This window comes from Neolamprologus multifasciatus, chromosome 2, assembly GCF_963576455.1.
Source record: "Neolamprologus multifasciatus chromosome 2, fNeoMul1.2, whole genome shotgun sequence".
Taxonomy (NCBI): Eukaryota; Metazoa; Chordata; class Actinopteri; order Cichliformes; family Cichlidae; genus Neolamprologus; species Neolamprologus multifasciatus.
The window spans coordinates 19,098,214-19,118,800 of NC_140440.1; the positions used below are offsets into that span (position 1 = coordinate 19,098,214).

General features: G+C 38.8%; 1 protein-coding gene across 2 annotated transcripts in view; it reads left to right on the forward strand.

Moving 5' to 3' along the window:
* gabra2b (gamma-aminobutyric acid type A receptor subunit alpha2b) overlaps positions 1-19,248 on the forward strand; it is a 42,388-nt gene extending 23,140 nt beyond the window's left edge. For both annotated transcript variants that reach the window (XM_085172804.1, XM_085172796.1), the window contains exons 7-10: positions 479-622; positions 10,799-10,951; positions 11,500-11,702; positions 14,425-19,248. In XM_085172804.1, coding sequence (XP_085028930.1) covers positions 479-622; positions 10,799-10,951; positions 11,500-11,702; positions 14,425-14,733 — 809 coding nt within the window. In that variant the 3' untranslated portion in view covers positions 14,734-19,248. The remainder of the gene's footprint in view (positions 1-478; positions 623-10,798; positions 10,952-11,499; positions 11,703-14,424) is intronic.
* The last annotated feature ends 1,339 nt before the right edge of the window (positions 19,249-20,587 follow it).

Genomic DNA, 20,587 nt, shown 5'->3' on the forward strand with positions numbered 1-20,587 from the left:
AATGCTTCTTCACATTTGGATGGAATTTTTTGCTTTAAGCTGTTTCAAGATGTTGCTTTAAAAGCAATAATTATCCTAACTCAGTGGGTCATGTCTGAAATGCCTTGATGTCCTGTCTTCTTTATGTGGTGATCTACAGTATTTCACATTTCACGTTACTGTGCAGCATGACTGACAGAATATTTCAATTACTGAATATACTGAAGTAAAAATGTTCCCCTGTTTCATTAGACATTCTCAGGTCAGCAGACACACTCTCATATCCCATATTCAGTAAATTCTGTGGCTGACTGAAAAGGGCAAATGTCACTATGTATTGATATCTTGTTGGTGTTTCACAAGTGACATCATAAAGCAGTGAGGGGCTTTGTTTCTCTCAGCAGTATCATTTAAACACTGTAAAAGGTGGCTTTTCATTTGGATTTTAGAAAAATGTATCAGTTTACCTCCAATAGGTCTACCCTCTTCCTCTTTTTAGATGCCTACACAATCTCAGAGGTGACTTATGCTTGGACTCGCAATGCTTCCGAGTCTGTTGTAGTGGAAGGGGAAAGCTCTCGGCTGAACCAGTACGACCTGCTTGGGCAAACGGTCGGACAAGAAACCATCAAATCGAGTACAGGTAAGAGTCTGTCGAAGCCTGTTGGGAATCAAATCCACCTCTTGATCCTTTTTTCTTCTCCTCGCTGACTTCCTCCACAGACATTTTCAAATACTAGAGAATAATGAACATTTGTCAGATTGGTTCCAGTGAGTATTTCTATTACACCCTTTGGTGACTAAACACTGCAATAATCTGAAGCCGTAAGAATCTGTTGTATGCCTTCCACTGCATCCACTTTGTGGAGTCAGCAACCTGAATATCTTTCTCACTTCCAATGCGTTTTAGTGTGAAATCAAACTGAACTGTGATTTTGTGCTTGTTTGGGAGGATGTTGAGATTGTCCACCTCCTACATGTTGCAGGAGGCAGCCGTAAGCCCGCTGTGACACGCTTTGCTAAGTTTTGTCTTTATATTACTCACTTTATTTGGCTTGGAAAATGCAGAGACATCTTTGCTCTGGCTTTTGCATGGAAATCATTTGACAAAACAGGAGTTTGGCATTTTCTACTGCACTGGTCTATATTTTGTTATTGTGTGTTTATCCTGGTTCGAAGACCCAAAAGCTGCATGGCAGGTGAGCTGTTGCAGTGACGAGCCTTTTTACTTGTTTGGAGAACAAAGACTGGCCGTTTATTTGGGTGGATTTTCTGCATTTACCAGTAAAAAATAAGACATGCTGATGCATTACTAGAAACAACAACTAACACGCATCTGCTTTAGCGGTCAGAGACATAACAGAGATGCTCAGAGATGCTTCTCTAGGAGAGAAGAACAACTTCTGTCTTTCAGATGACCTTTGGTATGTTAGCATAAAAACACACAGAAACTGAAGTGTCTGACTAGAGTGGAGAGATACATTAAAGTCTAAAAAAAAATCTATAATCTACATAAAAATGAGTAGCTTGCTTACTAGGTTTTATAAGGAGGCTTTTGACTCATCACAACTCATCCTTGCAGGTTTTAGATCTCAACACACCTGAATCACATGATTAGTTCATTACCAGGCTTCTGGAGAACTCCAAGACATGTTGAGAAGATAATTTATCCATTTAAATCAGCTGTGATGGATCAAGGACACATCTAAAACCTACAGGGACACCGGCCCTCATGGACTGGGATTGGGGACCCCTGATCTAGAGCAACAGATTGTCATATTTTACAAATCCCTCGCACAAATCCTTGAAACATCAGCACTGAGTAGCAAACACATGGCTGATCATCAACATCAGTATTTACAACGAGGGTGACTTGAACTGAAATCTCAGACTGAGCTGCTATTTGTGGCACCTCTGGAGAAATGTTATGCTTGCTGTTTGTTGTCTTTGCACAGCTGCCATTATGGGCCGACACAGAGGAGCAGACACACTCTTATACATGACAAGATCTTATCTTAACAAGCCATCATTCACTTAAAGAATCACAAGTTAGAACTTGTGATCCACAAGGCTGTATAACATATTATAAAAACAGTGAATCGGACGTTAATTTCACTGAATGGATCAGGATTTTCCTCCCATCGCCTATCTGGAGATTTGCGGAGATGGAACACGCCACATATGGCTCCTCCACAGGAAATGGAAGAAGAAGGCTCAAGTTCATCATCAAAGTAGACTGTAGTGGACTATTTAATTTTTAATCTATTTAGTTGTGTTGTTGTACTTTGAGATGATTTCCGATGAAATTTTTAAGTCGCCACACCTGACTGAATGATTCTTTCTAAAAAGGGGATTTAGATCCTGCATTAAAAACAGTTCATGTCTTGCATTGTTAGGTTTGATTGCATCCTTTATGTCCACAACAGGAAAACTAAAACTAAAAATAAGCAAAATATAAAATATATTCTAAGTGAGTTGTTCTGTGTTTTAGTTATGAACCTACTTGGATAAAGTTCTTGCTTATTTTATAAATACATTCACTAATGTATGCTTGTCTGCTCTAATGTTATTGGCTTTACCATGATGCTTGCATACTATATCATTTATACAGGGTATACGGCTAACTACAAGCAAGGGGTAAGAGCTGTGCTTGTAAAAACTCAATTGCTGATATCAGGTCTTATTTTTAGAAGCATGTTGCTGATTTTGTGGTTATGGTCCCATTTATCACTAAATAGATGGTAAACTTCTGTTTAACATCTATTTATAAATAAACTTCCAAGGACAAGAAGTATTTCATACTACATCATTCTGTATGGTTTTAGGTTGTAAAAAAAATCATTTTTAGTTGGTCTGAGAGGTGTGTGTTCTGTACGAATCAACTGACTACCCCCCAAAATGCTCATCAAAACATAAATGGAACAAAGAGCCCTTATATTCAAATTTCACGACTGATACTGATATTGGTGATTTTAAAAAACTGATATATTGGCCAATTTTTTCTTCACGCAACTATGCATCATCCACACACGTAACATGCTTGAAGTGTGTTTTTGTAAATTCTGAAAACAGTTCTCGTGTTACACTATTTATTTTTCTTTGATTATATGTAGAATACAAGGAGTAAATAGATGTTTTTCATTCAGGTCTTAAAGTTTGAGCTGGGTTTTTAAAGCACAGGGAAACGTGGCAGCAACGAACATGTTGTCTTGAAGCTTTGCTGGCTACACACAGAAATAGAAATATGCTCTATCCAAGGTAATCGGTTGTCAAGTTAAGTTATTTCAAAAAAGTGTTCTAACAAGCATATCGTTGACAAAGTTCAGAATAAAAAAAAAATCCATACAAAAAAAAAGTAAGAGATAATGAGGATTAAAAATAGAAGCAATACACTTCTACATACACCAACACAGATGCCAAGAAACAAGATCGAACTTGTGTGTGTGTGAAGATGAAAGCGACACCATCACTGTCCAAGATGTAGGAAACACAAAGCTGGTTGTAAGATGGGGTAACTAAACATGCCGCAAGTCTGAATTTAAATATCGAGGCAGAGTGAGGCTACCAGGCTTCTTCTAAAAGGATGAGAGGATGATGGCAGCTGTTTTCCTTCAAACGCTGGAAGCGACAGAAATCTGACTTTGCGATGGCAGATGATGTGATATTGGTGATAAGCAAATCAGCCATAAAGGGTATTTAATGCACTGTAAGTTAGTGAGACGAATGATATGTTCTTGTCTTGGTTTTGTGAGGAATGTGTTCACATAAAGACAAGAAAAATGTACCTCATATTTCTTTTTATATCCTTATTATATTATTTTTTTAACATTACATTTGATTCTATCATAAACTATAATGCAAAATGAAAATGGAAATCTGAATTATTTGGGGGAAATGGCCCCCTGTTGGTAAAGCTGCCTGCTGTAGCAATACCGTGTAGCAGAATGAAATTCACAGCATAGTGATAAATAACATGCAGGAACCATTGCAAGTAATCCCCCAAGAGTTATTAATTTAGAAATAAATACCCCCCAGGGTGCGTACAAACAGAGCAGAACCAAAGCAGGTGGAGGCTGGGTGGAGTGGAGCAGCAGTAACATCGACAAGCATAAATAGGGCGCCTGATCGGTGCAGTGAGATGTGATGGGGTGGATGTGGTTGGTTAGTTGTTTTAGCAGAGTGGGAGCACTGTGGTATGAGAAGTTAACGCAGTGCTGTTTATCACAGAATAAACAGCAGCAGTCATGTAATAATAATAACAACAATAATGATAAAAATAATGACGATGTCAGGGGTAAGAATGAGTGAAGCAGAGCCTGGAGGATGACAAAACAGACCTGACAGATGAACCAACTTCAGCGGACGCACAATTTATTATGGTGCATGTTGTCATGGTGACAATGGATGTTGCCATGGTCGCATAAGCATAAACTAATCAAAAAGTACCTATATAGCACTATTCCAAACACAAGTCACAAAGGGCTTAACAAGCAACGTTTAAAGAAAAGTGAGAAAAGTATAATAAAAGTAAAAAAAAATAGATGCTTAAGAAGTGATGGACTGGCTTTATTATAGCATCTTCTCGTCTTACTGACGGATTTCTTTTCACTGTTTTATAAATTATACATAATTTTACTTTTAAAGTTAGTCCTATCTGGTACAAATTTTATTTATATACTGGTGGCTACAATTTTTAGTAGAATTATGTAAATTTACAAAACTTAAAAAAATTATTAAGTAGTCCTTTATAATAAATCTAGTGAAATACAAGTGCAGCGTGCACCCAGTGAAATAACATACTGGGTTATTATAAGAAACATTGGGAACCACAAGTTTGCCGTCAAATTTAATGTTGCATAGTTACAGAGGCATGTCCTTTATGGCACTGGCATGATAGAAAAGTCTTGATTAGCCTTAAAAGCTACTTTAAAATAATAAGTTTACCCAACCAATTAAAATTACTGAATGTACTTTCTACAGCATTTAGCAGAGCAGCATCTGTGGTGTAGGTCAAGTAAATTGCAGAGGATAAGAGATCTGAAAGCATCCAATGTCGCTGAGTGACAGCACTGATTTAATTTTAGTAATACTACTTCTGAGGAAAACCTGACAGAAGAAACCTGGATATGCAGCTTTTGCAAGATGATGATAAAAGTCACGGTGATTATAGTGGTGAGAATGGGAAAGTAGGCTGTAATTGCTGGAAGACTGACGTTGTCCCCCCCCCCACCACTGTTAATTCTGTATTGTTTGCACATGGACTGATTGATTCTGGCTATTTAAAGATAAAGTATTGTCAGTTTGGATTAATCAGTTTAAAGAACGCTGAAACTTCCTTTGAAAATGTATCATCCCTAGCAGGGGCTAAATTAGCTAAAAAGGGGGGAAAGCACTGTTTTGAACCTCTCAGGGAAGAAGGTGAGATCAGAGTGGAAATGTGAATAATGCCTGGGATGGATTATCACAAATGTAAAGAATGAGTTACATTTGATGATCATACAAGAGTTTGAGAAATTTGCTCCTGTGGAGGATACTGACCTGAGGGTTATCGCCTGCAGACTTTAAAGGTACACTTAAGGAAAGAGTGGGTGGTTTACAAAGCTTTGCTGTGGAGTTGGATGTCTTTTGTATGAGCCTGAGCGTGGAGAGTGAGTCCCCCTTTTCTCACAAGATGTTCTACTTTTTTCATTTCTGGAACTTTTTCATGCTGGAGCTTCGATGTATTTCAGGATCGAGTAGGTGAAAGTATTGAAGGAAAAACACAAGATCTAAACCTGTGTTCTTGTATCAAAGTCTAAGACCATATTTACTGAAATATGTGTGATCGTTCTGCTTTTAATAGAACTAAAAAGGACTATGTTTTTCTTTCTTTCTTTCTTTTTTTAATTAGTCAGCAGTGAATTTAAATACAGGCTGAAATTATAGCTGCAATGTTGGGTTTTAGTTTGAAGTTACACCGGAGAATGAATATGTGCATGCTACTGCATCCCTGAGTGTTCCACCAATGTTCCCTTTAGGTATCAATTACCAGTACACAGTATTTCCCCAGTGACTGAAATCCCCCATCAAGGGAATCCCTTCTGCAGTTTTATTATGCAAGAATACCCTTACATGGACTAAATTTTCCTATATAGGTTAAATGGTGTTTGATGCCTTGGTGGAAGGCAGAATGCCTGCCAGTGGCTGTTTCTCTTGTTTAGCTAGTCACTCCACATTATCTGATTGGCTGACTTTAAATTAATCATTCATTACTAGTGTGTCAGTGTGTGGTGTAGCGTACTTGCAAACTAGGTCATTTGGCACGAACTAATGCACTCTCTGGCTTTACAGGGACGGACATCTTGCATAAGCCTGTGAACATACCAAGACACTGTTAGAAGAATCTCACAATTCAAAATATATGTTTGTTGTCTCAGGAACATCTTTTTGTTGTTCATAAAAATCCAAGCCTGAGCAGAGCTGAATGTAGTGATGCTTTACTTCGCACAGTGTGGAAAGTATTGTACTACTAAAGGACAGCTTAACTAAAGTGTTTTTTCTTGTTTGTTAAAATGCCTAAAATGCTTTCCCCTTCCCCCACACATCCAGCCAGTACTGATTAAAAATAGCATTCATTTAGAGTTGTTTCTGTACATTTAGCAAATCACATACTCTTAGCTCTTAAGGGTCTCCTGGGGGGTACTTCTGGCTCTTTAGCTGCTAAATACTCCACCATATTCATTAGCAAGCTGCCAACTTCATCATTTTGTTGGTTTGTTGCTGGGCAGCTTTTAGTTTATGGTGGCTTCTCTGCTGATACCAGCTGCAGGCATACAGCTGTCAAAAACACTACTAAATCAGTAGCATTGTGAGACGCCTTGTAGTTAGAGCATGCATCCCACGTACAGGAGCTCATACCTTAATGTGGCATGCTTGGGTTTTGATGTACTGTACTACCCCACTCCCTCATCACGCCTCCTGTGTTATCTGTAACTGCTGCTGTCGAATAAAGAAGAAATAAGAGTAAAACTGTGGCTTTTAAAAAGTGTTAATTTTGAGGCTCAGCATATTTTATTTTGGCAAGTGACCATATTTGGAGAACAAAATAGAGCAGACATATTAGTAGCTAATGCTGGCTATCTAGCTTAGCTAGGTAGTCAAAGGGACACTAATAATGCTAGGGATCCTCCTGTAGGCAAAAAATTCCCATCATTGTAAAAAGCTTCCAAGTTGTATGAAAGTGTATGGCCTTATTGCTGACCCCTTTAATCAATTTTCCGTTGACTTCATGAGTTCAATCTCTGTATTCAGGTCATATTGATAGGAATTTTTTGTAATATAAGGCATACTTAAAATCCTTTAATTTTCTCAAAAATCGACAATGTGCCTTATAATCCAGTGCGCTTTATGTATGAATTCTGGTTGTGCTTACTGACCTCGAACCGATTTTATGTGGTACACAGCGCTCAAAAATCTGTCAAAAAATGTTTTAGTACGACTTTGGTAAGCTACGAAGCCGCACTGCTTGATGGATTGTCGGAGATATTACCTAGTCAGGAGCCTCGCTGAGTAATCTGGGTCCAAAACTCCGTCAGCTTCAGGTCCCAAAGTCAAATGAACACTGCGACATCACTGAGAGGTAAAAACTGCTGCTTTACCAGGTGTAACAATTAAGTTTAGCGTCCAGGTATCCGTGAAAACAGAATTTATTAAATTTAACGGAGTTAAACATGATATAGCATATTCTGACTGAGAGATTTCTGAAACGAATTAAAATGTACAGCTCTGCTATCACTTCTGACATAAATAAAGACAGAAAACTAAACAGCAGTGACGTTTGTAGCAATACTGAAGTTGGGCTAGCTGGTATATAATGATGTGCTCAGTGTTGCCAACTCCTCAGTAAGGAAAATCACTATTGGTTGTCCTAAAAGTCGCTAGAAGTCGCTAAATGACGTCATCGCCTAATTTGCATAATTTGTCATGCTAATGTAATTGTAACCTACATTGTTGGAGAGAGAAATAACATTGTGGAAGAGACATAAAGTGAGTAAAAAACGTCCTAAATGCATTTAGAGTTTATTTAGAACTACAAATTAAATTTCTTTTAACAGTTATTGTTTTTTTTAATGTCACAATTCCAACCCTGCTCATTTATCCGGGCTTGGACGAAATAGGTACTCTGGTGGAGTTACTTTGTGTGTGTGTGCTTATAAGTAGTTTTAAACCTTGTGATTCACAAAACAGCATAAGAGTAAAAGAAGAACTGACTGCGTTACAGTCAATGCGGGAGCAGCGGCTTTGCTCATGTGCGATTCATTTGCAGTTTGGACGCATAGGTGTGAACATCTTTTGCCCTGATAGCAGCGGGGGGAGGACTATCCTCTGCCCGTGAGCGCTTTGGCACGGGCGAGGTACCCACGGCAGCAACCGCTGCTTGTTGAGAGTAGGAGCGATACTCGCTTTCACATCAAAAAGTCCTCATAAATAAGTCTCCAATAACACCAGAAAAAGTTGCCAGATTTGTCGTAGTCGCTTTTTAGAAAAAAAGTCGCTAAGGGGGTCTGAAAACTTGCTAAATATAGCACAAAGTCGCTAAGTTGGCAACACTGGATGTGCTACGTGATCACTAGCGTCACAGCTATGTTAGCATAACATAAACACAGTGAAGTTGGAGGATGAACGCTAACTTTTTTCCACTCGATAAAAGTTAGCGTGAGGGTTCCTGATGGTTAGGGACAATCACATGGCAGGATGCTGTAAACGGACCAAAACTTCAGTCAGGAGAACAACCGAGATTATTCATCCACAATACGAGGTTAGTCATTAATATACTGCAACTACATGGGAATAGAGCAGCTGCGAGAGAATTCAACATTAATGAATCAATGGTACAGAAGTGGAGGAAGCAAGAAGAATGAGTTGAGTAAAGTTGTTTCGCTTCATGCGCCTTATAATCTGGTGCGCGTTATGGTCCGACAAATACAGTAGGCTAATTTTAAGGTTATTATTAGAGTCAGAAAAGGGAGAATATCCAGGATATGCTCACTGGGTAAAAATATGTCAGTCAGAAGTATTTGGGTAATAATGTACTGTTTCTGTACATTGTGTCATTTCATGGTAATTTTGCAGAAAAACAAACAATATTTCCCATTACTCATTTCTTACACTGAATTTTTTATTTTATTTACGCTGCACCTACATTTTAATTATTTCTTTATTTCCTGTAATAACATCATTTGCTATCCTTTTATTCTAATGTACTTATCTAATTGTAGGTAACTATAATTGCATCTTGTAATAAAAAAAAATACTGAAATTCCTTTCAGTTACAGGGGAATTACAGCCTTAGTCGTGGGCCGAATTATAAAATGTTATCAAAATGTTATCTGCCTTATGTTGTTATATGCCTGGAAAACCATTCAGTCTGATCAACATGACAGGAGCTATGATGTGTACAAAAATAATGAATGTATAGCATCAGTTGTTCGAATAGTATTTCTATAGCATTTCCAAATAACACATATTCCTTCAGTTTCCTTTGTATAGCACGTTCCCAGAGACTGAGGCATTCTCATCCATTTAGAAGGGAACCTTGTTTCCTACACTTGTTTTGTGCTTCAGTGGGCAACATGACAGGATTACTATCTTCATGCTATAATTGTCTTCCCTCTAAGTGAAGCGATCCCAAGCTTTTCCAGAGAAGACTCATCAGCATCCATATCCTTGCTTGTACATCCCCTCCCCCCATTCCACAACACAAGCACCGGACCGGCATGCAAATTAAATTACAGAAGATACAGTGCTCCATAGAGAGTACTGACAGTGCACTCGATTCCTCCAAATTCCCGTGCTAGCATGTTTGCCTGTGTCAAAGACAGAATAAGTCTTCACGTAACTGCTAGAAACACAAGCAGCACAGCTACAGTGCTATTAAAGAAAGAGAGGGAATATTGCAAAAAAAACATCTTTGGGGATTATTCTGTGGAATTGACATCCCTTCTACCCCCTCCTTCCCACTGCTGAAAAAGACTTTCCTCTTGCCAAGTGGCAGCGTATATCAAGGCCTTCATTTCAAAATCATAGCAAATGAGCTGTGTTTCTCTGTTCTGTTGCCATTGGTAACACATCTTTTTCTTCCCATGTCTAATCTAATCCAATCTTGGCTTCTCTTTGAGATATCTTCTGTTTGGAAAGACTGCCTGATACTGCAGCACTGGCACAGTTTCACCGCCTTGTCAGCTATTAGGCTTTGCTTGGTGGCCGGGAACTCTTACTGCCTACTTTTGCATGTGTTGATGGATTATTACTGTATATCCACTGTGCACTGCTGACAGTTAATCTATGTTTAATACTGCTTTGTTGTCTTAAAGCTTGAGATATAAATATAATATTTTAACAATGTGAATTACATAAATATACAGGCACAGGAAGGCGTGGGTTTGCACTTGCATAGCTAAATTGGAGTAAGAAGATATTGTTTCCAGTTGTGTGGGTTAAAACACTTGACACACTCATTCATCATGGCCCTCACTCCGGTTTTCCTATTTTTACACTGATAGATATATAGATTAAAGAAAAGTGTTTTCATTATGAATAATAACCCAGTTACCAAAGTAATAGATGAAAGTCACTTAACTTACCTTTCTTCCCCATTCTGATGATCAGCAAGTCATCTTGACTAAGTCTAGATGCCTAAATGCACCAAGTTGAATGAGGAGTTGAAACGATGTACTTAAAAAGTGGCCAGTAAGAGTATATGTTTGATGACAAGAAATCAGAGTGAATCAAGAAGCTGAATTCTTTGCATCATGTAATTAAACCTGATTCTCGTCTGCAGGTGAATATACAGTGATGACGGCTGAATTCCATCTGAAGAGGAAGATTGGCTACTTTGTTATCCAGACTTACCTCCCATGCATCATGACAGTCATCCTTTCCCAAGTGTCTTTCTGGCTGAATAGAGAATCAGTGCCAGCTAGGACTGTGTTTGGTAAGCATATATGACATACATGATGATTGTTAGCACCAGTGTAATTTGAGCTGACTGTTGTAGATGCTGGATTTTATGCGTGTGCTGCAATGGCAGTAAGACCTTCCCTAGTTTTGTCAAAAATTAACACTGTAAGCTTGAAGGATGAATATAGGGAATTGTTGGAAGTTGATGGGAAATTCTGTGCAAAAGAAAATGGGATAAAGAGAAGGGGGTGGGGGCAGTTCTTACAGGCCCCACTGCTTTTAAATCCAGTTGGCTACGCTACTGCTTGACCTGACTGTAAGCCAAGTGAAAGTAATATTAGTGACTCATCACTGTTTAGCTCACAGAAAGAAATAAAAACACCAAATCTCCTGAGCTCCAGAAGAAATATTAAAAGTTATACGAAATAAGAAAAAATAAAATGATTTTCTTTTCATATGCCTCACTTTGTTCCCCTGCTTCATTAAAGTATTGTGTAGCAGAATGTGTATTACAGTAGAAAAAACCTTAATAAACATTGCCAGAGCTCATATTATTGGCTATCTGCTTGTGTGTGTTTCCAGGTGTAACTACTGTTCTCACAATGACAACTTTGAGTATCAGCGCAAGGAACTCCCTGCCTAAGGTCGCCTACGCCACTGCCATGGACTGGTTCATCGCCGTGTGCTACGCCTTCGTCTTCTCCGCTTTGATTGAATTTGCTACTGTCAATTACTTCACAAAGCGCGGCTGGGCTTGGGATGGAAAAAGCGTGGTGACTGACAAGGTAATGAAGAAGAAAGCGCATCCTCTGACAGGCTCCGCCTTCAAAGAGAATTCATTAGCATTGTACTGTATGCTGAAGGAGGCAGTGCTCAGAGAGCTCAGAGAGCTTTGAAGGCATTTGTTGGAAGCAAAGGGAAACAGCAGTAATGGCCTCTTTAACCTTCCAAGAGTGGAGCCAGAATGCTGCAGCTACTGAGAACTAATAATAAAATCACTCACTCTGTGGCTCAGCATATCGATAAAGAACATAAGTGCAATCAGGTGTCAGGTGCCAAACTCAGCCTAGGAAAGGTGAATCCCATCAATGGTCAGATAATGTGTAATTCTTTTGACACGCTTTAATCACAGAGAGCCCTTTCACGTACACTTTGGTCCAACATGAAGCCCCCAGTCATTCCACAAAATCAGTTTTTTACCCTTTATAGCATTTAGTCGAGCAAAACAATTACAATCCCTATATCAACAGGGGGCAGAAAAGTTTTAAGAACATAAAGTGATAAGGGATTTAAATTTGTAAATGTTGGGATGTGACAAATATGGCTTACCTCCACAGAAATAATAGGAATAGGCAAAAATAGCTGGTTAGTATTCTGAGCAGTGTGTCTGATTCTTTAAAATTCAGTCTGTCGAGTACAGGCTCTATTAGTCATGAGAAGATGGGTCTGTGTGTTTTCTTTTTCTTTCGGCTGCTTCCTTCAGGGTTCAGCGGATCATCTGCTTCCATCTCACTCTATCCCTCACATCCTCTGTCCATCCACTGTCACACCAACCCTCTGCTTGCTCTCCATGGACTTCTTCCTTGCAGCCTGAGCTGTTGTGCTCATTTCTCATCGTGTCCATGCTGGTCACTCCCAGGATCTTCAATATCTTCAACTCTGTCACCTGCATTTTGGCCCCCATCTTTTTGTCAGTGCCACTGTCTTCAAACCATACATTAGGGCAGTCCTCACTACAATTCCCCAGAGGTTGAATGTGCAATACCTTCGACCTTTGGGCAACCATTTTTGATTGTGTGGGTCATCTGGTGAGAGGCAATCTGTCTCCAGCCAATCACCATCTGATTCAGACTGACTGCAGTCACTCTCAGACAGATTGGTGGAGGTTTGTAAGTAATTGCTGTCTAATTTATAATTGCAGACAGATTGACAAAATGTTGCAATCAATCTGAGTTGGTCTGCACCAATTAGCAAAACTCATCTGCAATGCCTTTCTTTGTATCTGTTACCATCTACATATATAGAAATTCACATTAAACTGAAATTTACATCAGCTACTTACTTTTAGAGTCCAAGAGTCCAAGTAACTAATGAATGTAAGTAGTTAATGTTCATTTTTTTATCACAGATTGCATGTAACTGCCAACTTGAACCCCGAAAGTCGCAAACTAATAGAAGACTGACTCCATCTTATTGCTGTCTTGATGTGCCAAAGTGTCTTTTAAGATGGGAACTGAGTGTGAGTGGTTGCGGGCCTGGTCCCCATCTTTCAAGTAGCCATTTCAAAGCCAAGAGGCTCACAAAATCATAGCACACGGCCACAGTAATTTTGCTTGTGCCGCTGACTCCAACCATTGTTTTCCCAAGGGCAGGGGTCGGCAATCTTCAACATCTAAAGAGCCATTTTAGCCCCTCCTACCAAACAGGAGAAAAAGAGCCACACACGTGGACGGACAGACAGATGCCAGATGTAATATTAGGGGTTTTTTTTTCATAAAGTTTCATTTATTTTTTGCAGCAGCCACAGTGAGGTGCTGACCCCTGCCTAGGGTGACAGTGACATAAAGTACCATTAATCCACTCGTCTCATTTAACTACATAGTGACTTGCCCTTCAGCAGAGCGCTTAACCCTCAAACTACCACAGAAAAGTCTCGATCTGTCTAAGAGTACAAACTCTGATAAACATGTTGTACGACATTACATTTTATCAGGGGTAGAAGGAAAATCAAGAAATAAAATTTAGGTATAAACATAAATTTAAAAATAAATGTCTGGATAAACATCCAGACATTTATTTTTTTTAGGAAATGAAAGCAAATCTTGCATAAAATCATTTCAACGTAATGAGAAAACAAAAACAGAGAGGACGTGTTCTGGTCAGTGAGAAAGCACAAAATCTCAACAGAAATGATACCTTCATGCAAACAACAAGAAAGATAAAAAGCACTTGATTGTCTTAGCTATAACAATTAATTACCACAGGAGTGGTAATTAAAGTTGCTGGCTCATATAAGTGCAGGCTCATCTTATATAGCATGACGGGTAGCATAAAAAGACAACAAAAGGAATTTTTTTCTGGAGCTGCTTAATGAAGCAATGAACCATCATTTCCTTTAACCTGAAAGGGAGAATGCAGATTATCAGAGGGCTAGGTTTGAAGAAAAGTCATTAAAATGCAGTGAAAGAAATCTTTCATCATTCATTTGAAATTGCAACTGTAATGTAATTTTCCTGTCTCCTCATAAAGTTTTAATTTTCACCACGAGGTGGGATATAAGATGGGTGATGGAAGACAGTATTTAGACCTCCTGTTCATGGATAAGTCTGCCGCAAACTGAACATCCCTGGATAAAATAAAAGTGGTCTTCATTCTGACTTTGCAAAATGTGCTCGATCCATTACCGGGGTCTTTCCGCTCTCTTCATGTAAATGCATTTTGAAATTCAGGGGCAGATGGTGACAAGTAAAGCTGCCTTTCCAGATAATCCTTTTGGTCTCTCAACAGAAGAAAGAGAGAGCCTCCATCGTCAAGAAGAATAACGCCTACGCTGTAGCAGTAGCCAACTACGCGCCTAACGTGACCAAGGATTCCAGCACTCTTCCCACCATCGCCAAAGGCGGAGCGACAGACCCAAACAAGCCCAAAGCGGATGGCAAGGCCCAAGAAAGCAAGAAGACCTTCAACAGTGTCAGCAAAATTGACAGGTTGTCACGGATTTTGTTTCCTCTTCTCTTTGGCATCTTCAACCTCGTCTATTGGGCAACCTACTTAAACAAAGAACCCGTTATACCAAATATGGTCCCCTCTGTTTAAGAGACCAGTTTTGATAGCTTCTTGTCTGGGGTCTAAGTAATGAATCAAATACCTCCAGCAACTATGTACACAAACCTTTGCAGAGTGAAGCCCTGGACTGCAGTGTGACCCTCTATCTTCGCCTGTTTTCTACACTGTCTGCAGCACTTTTAAGAGCCCGGCTTTTTGTAAATGTGTATGTATATTTATATTTATGGTTTCACGGTGACATATATTGTACGATGACTCTAATTAGAGTGCATATTTCTTTCAAAGTATGTTTCCAGTTTCAGTACGTGGCTGCTGTACATACAGATCCAATGAAGAGTAAACACATAATCACTAAGAATCACGTTTGATTTTGGATCATTTCTCAGTGTGTTGAATTCTGCTGTAATGCCCACTTTCTTGATATAACAGTATATATTTTTGTCTCGAGTGAAAGGGACTGACTATCGTTTGATTTCTTTCTTCATATAAGAGTCTTTCAACTCTTTTTCTTTATTTCCAAGCCAATGCAAAAACACACTTGTATAGTACTGTTACAGTTTAAAGCTTGTTTTATTATCTTTGACTACAGGTATGGGGCTTCAATAAAAAAAAAAGAAAGAAAGAAAAAATCTCCAAAATTATCGAAACACTCCCAGATCCTGAAAGGCTGTGAAAAGAAAAAGATATGAAATGAGAATGTGCGGTTCTGCCAGCTCGATGTACCATTTGGGATTACAGGACAATATCGCCAAAGAAACAAACGATACACTATAAAAAAAGACATATTTCCCAAAGGTTGTGCATGTGTAATATTTGTGTAAAAAATGGGAAAACTTCAGAACTAACTATATACCCCAGAAAAAATAACTTATGTACAACAACAGCAGATAAACGGATTAGTTTTAGATCTCTAAAGGGGAACAGAAGAATTCAAGATTACCCATAAAAATAATTTTCTCTGGCCATCAGGGTGCGCAGATGACCCCACAAAAAATAAAACAGAGCGGACAGAAGTGTTGCTTTAAGTGGTATTTATGCTTCTGTGTTAAATATACGCTGTTGTTATGTTGTAACAGCAAACCCTTTATGAACTTGCGCCTGATGTGGACCTACCTAGAACTGCTATTACGTGTTGTGTTAATGCAGCCTGCTACAACTATTCTTGGCCTTCTTTTCGACTCTAATCAGCTCAAGAACGTCCAATTAGTGTTCTGGCAGCAAAACCAATCCGCAAGGAACATTGGAGAAATCCAGAGTTTACACAAAAGTTTTGCAAGATCCTGAGAAACACTTTTCCCTGCATTTATTGTACTTCCATTAGTGCCCGTGAAGCTGTCCAGAACACTGCAGGTGGTTGCTAATGAATGTAACCAAGGGCACCAGGTCAGGGTACGCCTTGCCACGAGTGTTTTCCCTTACAGTAAGAACTCTCTTCAGATGTCTCTCTCCTAAATAACGCTCTGATTTAATGACATCACAGTTTAGCCCAAACTCAAAATAAAACTCTATAAATCTCTCCCGTGGGTGTGTGTCTTCCGTCGCTATGGTTGTTTTCAAGAACTCCATACTGGCCTGGAAGTGCATGGATGTAAATCAAAAACTTCTTCTGGATTTCGCAAAGCTTTTGTGGGATGTCGCAAAAGTACATCTTCATTTGCACCTGCCCCCCCTCCCCCCAATGTCCCTTGTGAGGCTCCGTAACATTGTAAGTTACGCCATATTTGGAACCCCGTTTTAACCTTACACGGCAATCCATGTATGTAACTACACATCAGGTTGCTGCATAACGCAATGACTTGACTGGCATGGAAGGTATATAGAATAGGGATAAAAGGAGTTTCCGGTTACTACGGAAGTTAGGACGTCGATTTCCCGCGGAAGTCTAAATCATGCTTTAGTTGTAGGCTCTGCAGAGATTCAACACAGAAGTATAAATCTATAATGCTAGCAAACACTTTCCGTATTTACACACCAGCAGAAACTAAACAACATGAACATTCATTTTTTAAAATGTAAGTTGGATGTTTACTCACCTTTTTGTTCTATTTTAGTCTCTTCTGAGTCCTTCCATTAAATATATATATATGAGATGTCAGTTATAGGCAGGAGACTGTTTCACAGAAACACCAACAAGCTAATACCAGAGTATTTATTCACACCTTTATTACTTTACTTTTAGTTTAGTACATCTATTTATAATCAGGGGTAAAATCGGAATAATTTCATGGGTTTATTGCGCTTGTATAATACAAATGCTCATGTAACTCAGTCTTTAAAGTTAGGGAAGTATCTTGGTGGTGGTTAAAAGCCTGCAAAAATGTCCTTTGATCTGTGAACAGTAAGAGGATGCTGGACTCCAAGAATGAGAAAAATGTATTGTTAAACCTGTTTTGCTGTATATTGTGTGAGAAAAGTCATGTTCAGCCCCATATCAGCAGTCATACATGATACTCTAAGGTGTAAGTTTTTCCATGACCCGATATACTTTTTCTTCACATGGGTATTTTAACTTAATTTCTCTTGATTTGTTTGTTGAAACAAACTTTGCATGGAGACAAAATCTATGATTTTTATAATTTATTTTCATTATGTCGTTGGCTATAATTCATATTTCTCCAACATCCTGACAGAGTCTTAAACATTCCAGATAAAGGGATTGTTCACCAGGTGGATGCTTGATTGAGTGCACTTTTTAATAAAACACATTATTTCAGTTCTTTATATCTGGTTTTTGTCCTGACTTTGGAGACAAGAACATAAATGAAGAGAATGAACTGAGTAGCTGCTTATTTTTCTTTTTAACTGTAAAGAGCTTAGTGAAGAAAGACACTGAAGATGGCTACTTTTGTTAGTCCTTTAAGTTCCAACCTTTAAGTCTACTGATGTACAAATGTTCAATTTATTTTTGTGTTGTTATATAAGTTCTGGGTACTTTTAATCACTGTGTTGGTGAGTTTTAAACTTGCTATTTAAAGAGCTAAAATTAACAGTAGATTGTAAAACGCCTTCACAAGTTTCGAACCACCATATATAGTTAATTCCTGAGCCTGCAAAGTCATGTTAAAGTTTTCACAGGACTCTATTCAGTACTGCAAAAAGCTAAGTATACTGCTTCCATAGGATTTAAGATGATAAGTAGCAGCCATGTGCTGGTAATTGAATGCACAATGAACAATCTTCTTTGGAAAAACAAAAGTGGAGATGCTTGGCTGTAATGCACAGCACCACAATTAGCAAAAATGTTGATGTATATTAAGTTGACTATGAGGCCATCTGTCTCACAGCAGAGGCTTTGCCCAAATAAGGTCATACAACATGCAAATGATCCCAAGCAACATCGATCTGAGTGAAACCCAGTGGTGGGACCTTTAGAGAAACTCAATGAACTAAAGCAACATTGAGAAAAAGAATGGGCCAAAATTCTGCATAGAAAACGCTGCTTTTTAAAGACTATTTTTACATTGTGGCCATAAAAGTTGTGATCTTTTGGGATCAGTAATGATGTTCATCCGGTCTTTAAGTGATGACGTAAGAGCCCTGCTTCCGGGTCCAAACTACTCTGTGTTTAATATGGCTGTTGTGTTTTTAACATGTTTTAATGCTTTGTATCTTGTTCTATTTGATCTCGACAAGCCCCTAAAAACAGTCAGTGATCACTGGCGGCCTCTCTCGGTTTTTATTACCACTGTTCATTTTAAAGCTCAGTTTTTAAAACCTTACAATGTAACTACAGCCCAGCCCATGCAGCAGTATATTAATGACTAACCTCGTATTGTGGATGGATTATCTCAGTTGTTCTCCTGACTGAAGTTTGGTCCGTTTACAGCATGGTTGTCCCTAACCACTGGAAACCCTTAAGTTAGTGTTCATCCTCCAGCTTCACTGTGTTTATATTATGCTAACCATAGCTGTATAGCTAGCCACAACGTAGCACATCATTATATACCAGCTAGCCCAACTAAAGTAAAACTTCAAATGTGACTACTGTTTAGTTTTGTCTTCATTTATGTCTGAAGTGATAGCAGAGCTGTACATTTTAATTTTTTCAGAAATCTCTCAGTCAGAACATGCTATATTATGTTTAGTTGGAAACTAGCGAGCTAACTTCCAACTCTGTTAAATTTAATAAATTCTGTTTTCATGGATGCCCGGATTTTAAACTTAATTGTTACGCCTGGCAGAGCAGCCACACTGATCATTTTATTAAAGATGAAAGAATTTAGACAGTTTGTAACAGTGGGTTGCGCCAGTGTTCGTTTGACTTTGGGACCTGAAGCAGAGTTTGGACCCAGAAACAGCTAATGACGTCAGACTTAAAGACTGGATTGGGAGATGAGGGTGGAGTTATTAGCTAATATTAACTGGCTTGGTTAGCATGGTGCATCCAAAGAATGTATGGGTGGATCACACAGACACAAAAACCTGCTATTGATGGTATATCACTCAAAAAAACACAACCCACTAGAATTTCCCTCATCAAAACTGGAAGACAGACCTCTTGATGTTCTATTAGTACAATGAGCCGTACAACAATCAAACAAATTATGTCAGATAATTGCATTAAAATGCTCTAAATGGCAGACACCACAAATATGGTTCAAAGATCCAGTTCACCGAATCAGTTCAGAGTGAATTTGCTGAGGTTACACCTAAGAGACAGCTGCCTGTAACCCACCAGGCAGCCAGAGCATTCCTGCGCATTATAATCCACTTCAATGCTTAATATAATTTAAACAAGTGAAGGGAAGCAGGAAATTAAATTATAGACCAGAGACTAAAGCTCACCAGGTTTTCTGTAGCAGGTTATAAACATGTTTATTTCTGCTGTTACACTAGGGCTTCTTAACTGACTCAGCCTCAGGTTCTCATTCAAAGAACTAGTTTTCTTACCACATGGGCTCCATCTCCGAGGTCACCGTTTTTCATGCTTTCATAGGGAAACAATGTATTTTACAAAGTGTTTATTTCATATTTCAGACCTAGTAGAAAGTTGGATTCTGTCTTTCTATATCTTTTCAGTGAAGCTAGTTAACATGTCAGCATTGGGAACTGCTATATAAACAAATAACAGGGGTTGTTAGATATCATTTAGGTGTATCCTTTAAAGCACAGATTCTTGAATCCATTCAAGTTTGATGGTCTTTGAAATAAATCTGAAATGTGTTATATTAGTATTTTGAGAACAGATCTCAACTGTAGCTCAGCTCACAACAGCTCTGTAGGCTCCTGGGACCACAAGTGATGCAACTCGGCCCTTCCTCAGTAGAAGAGGATTTGTTGTCAACCAGTGCTCCTCGGCTGACAGGAACTATCATTATGAGCGTGTTGGTAAAACCCACAAAAAGCCCTGTGGCGCTGAGCTGTTAATGCAAAGCTCGCTGAAGTTTCATTTTTCCATCCACACTGTGGGTGAGCCGTGGTCTGACAGAAATCAGTGCTGACGGACGTTTTATTTCATGACATCCATTTTACACAAAAAAACTAAAAATGGTGTAACGAGGCTGAAAGATTCATATGAGTGGAAAGTAATCAGTGCATATGAAGGTCCTCCTTTTTGTCTTCTTGGAATACAGGAAGCTCACTGGGATTTTTCTGGTGGAAAAATCCAGCCAGATAACATAACGGTTCAATTAAGTTCAGTTTTGTTTATAAAATTAGGCTCCTAAATCCTTGTCTCCTAAATCCTAACGGTTCAGTACCCAGAGAGGTTTTCTACTTTTTCAAATGTAACCTGAAGAACACACAAAAACCATTATTACAGGTCATAAACATGTCAAGTTTCTTTTTAATCTCTTAGCGTGTTCCAATTGGACTGATTCTTATATAGCGCTTTTCTACTCTCTCGGAGCACTCAAAGCACTCTATACAACATGCCACATTCACC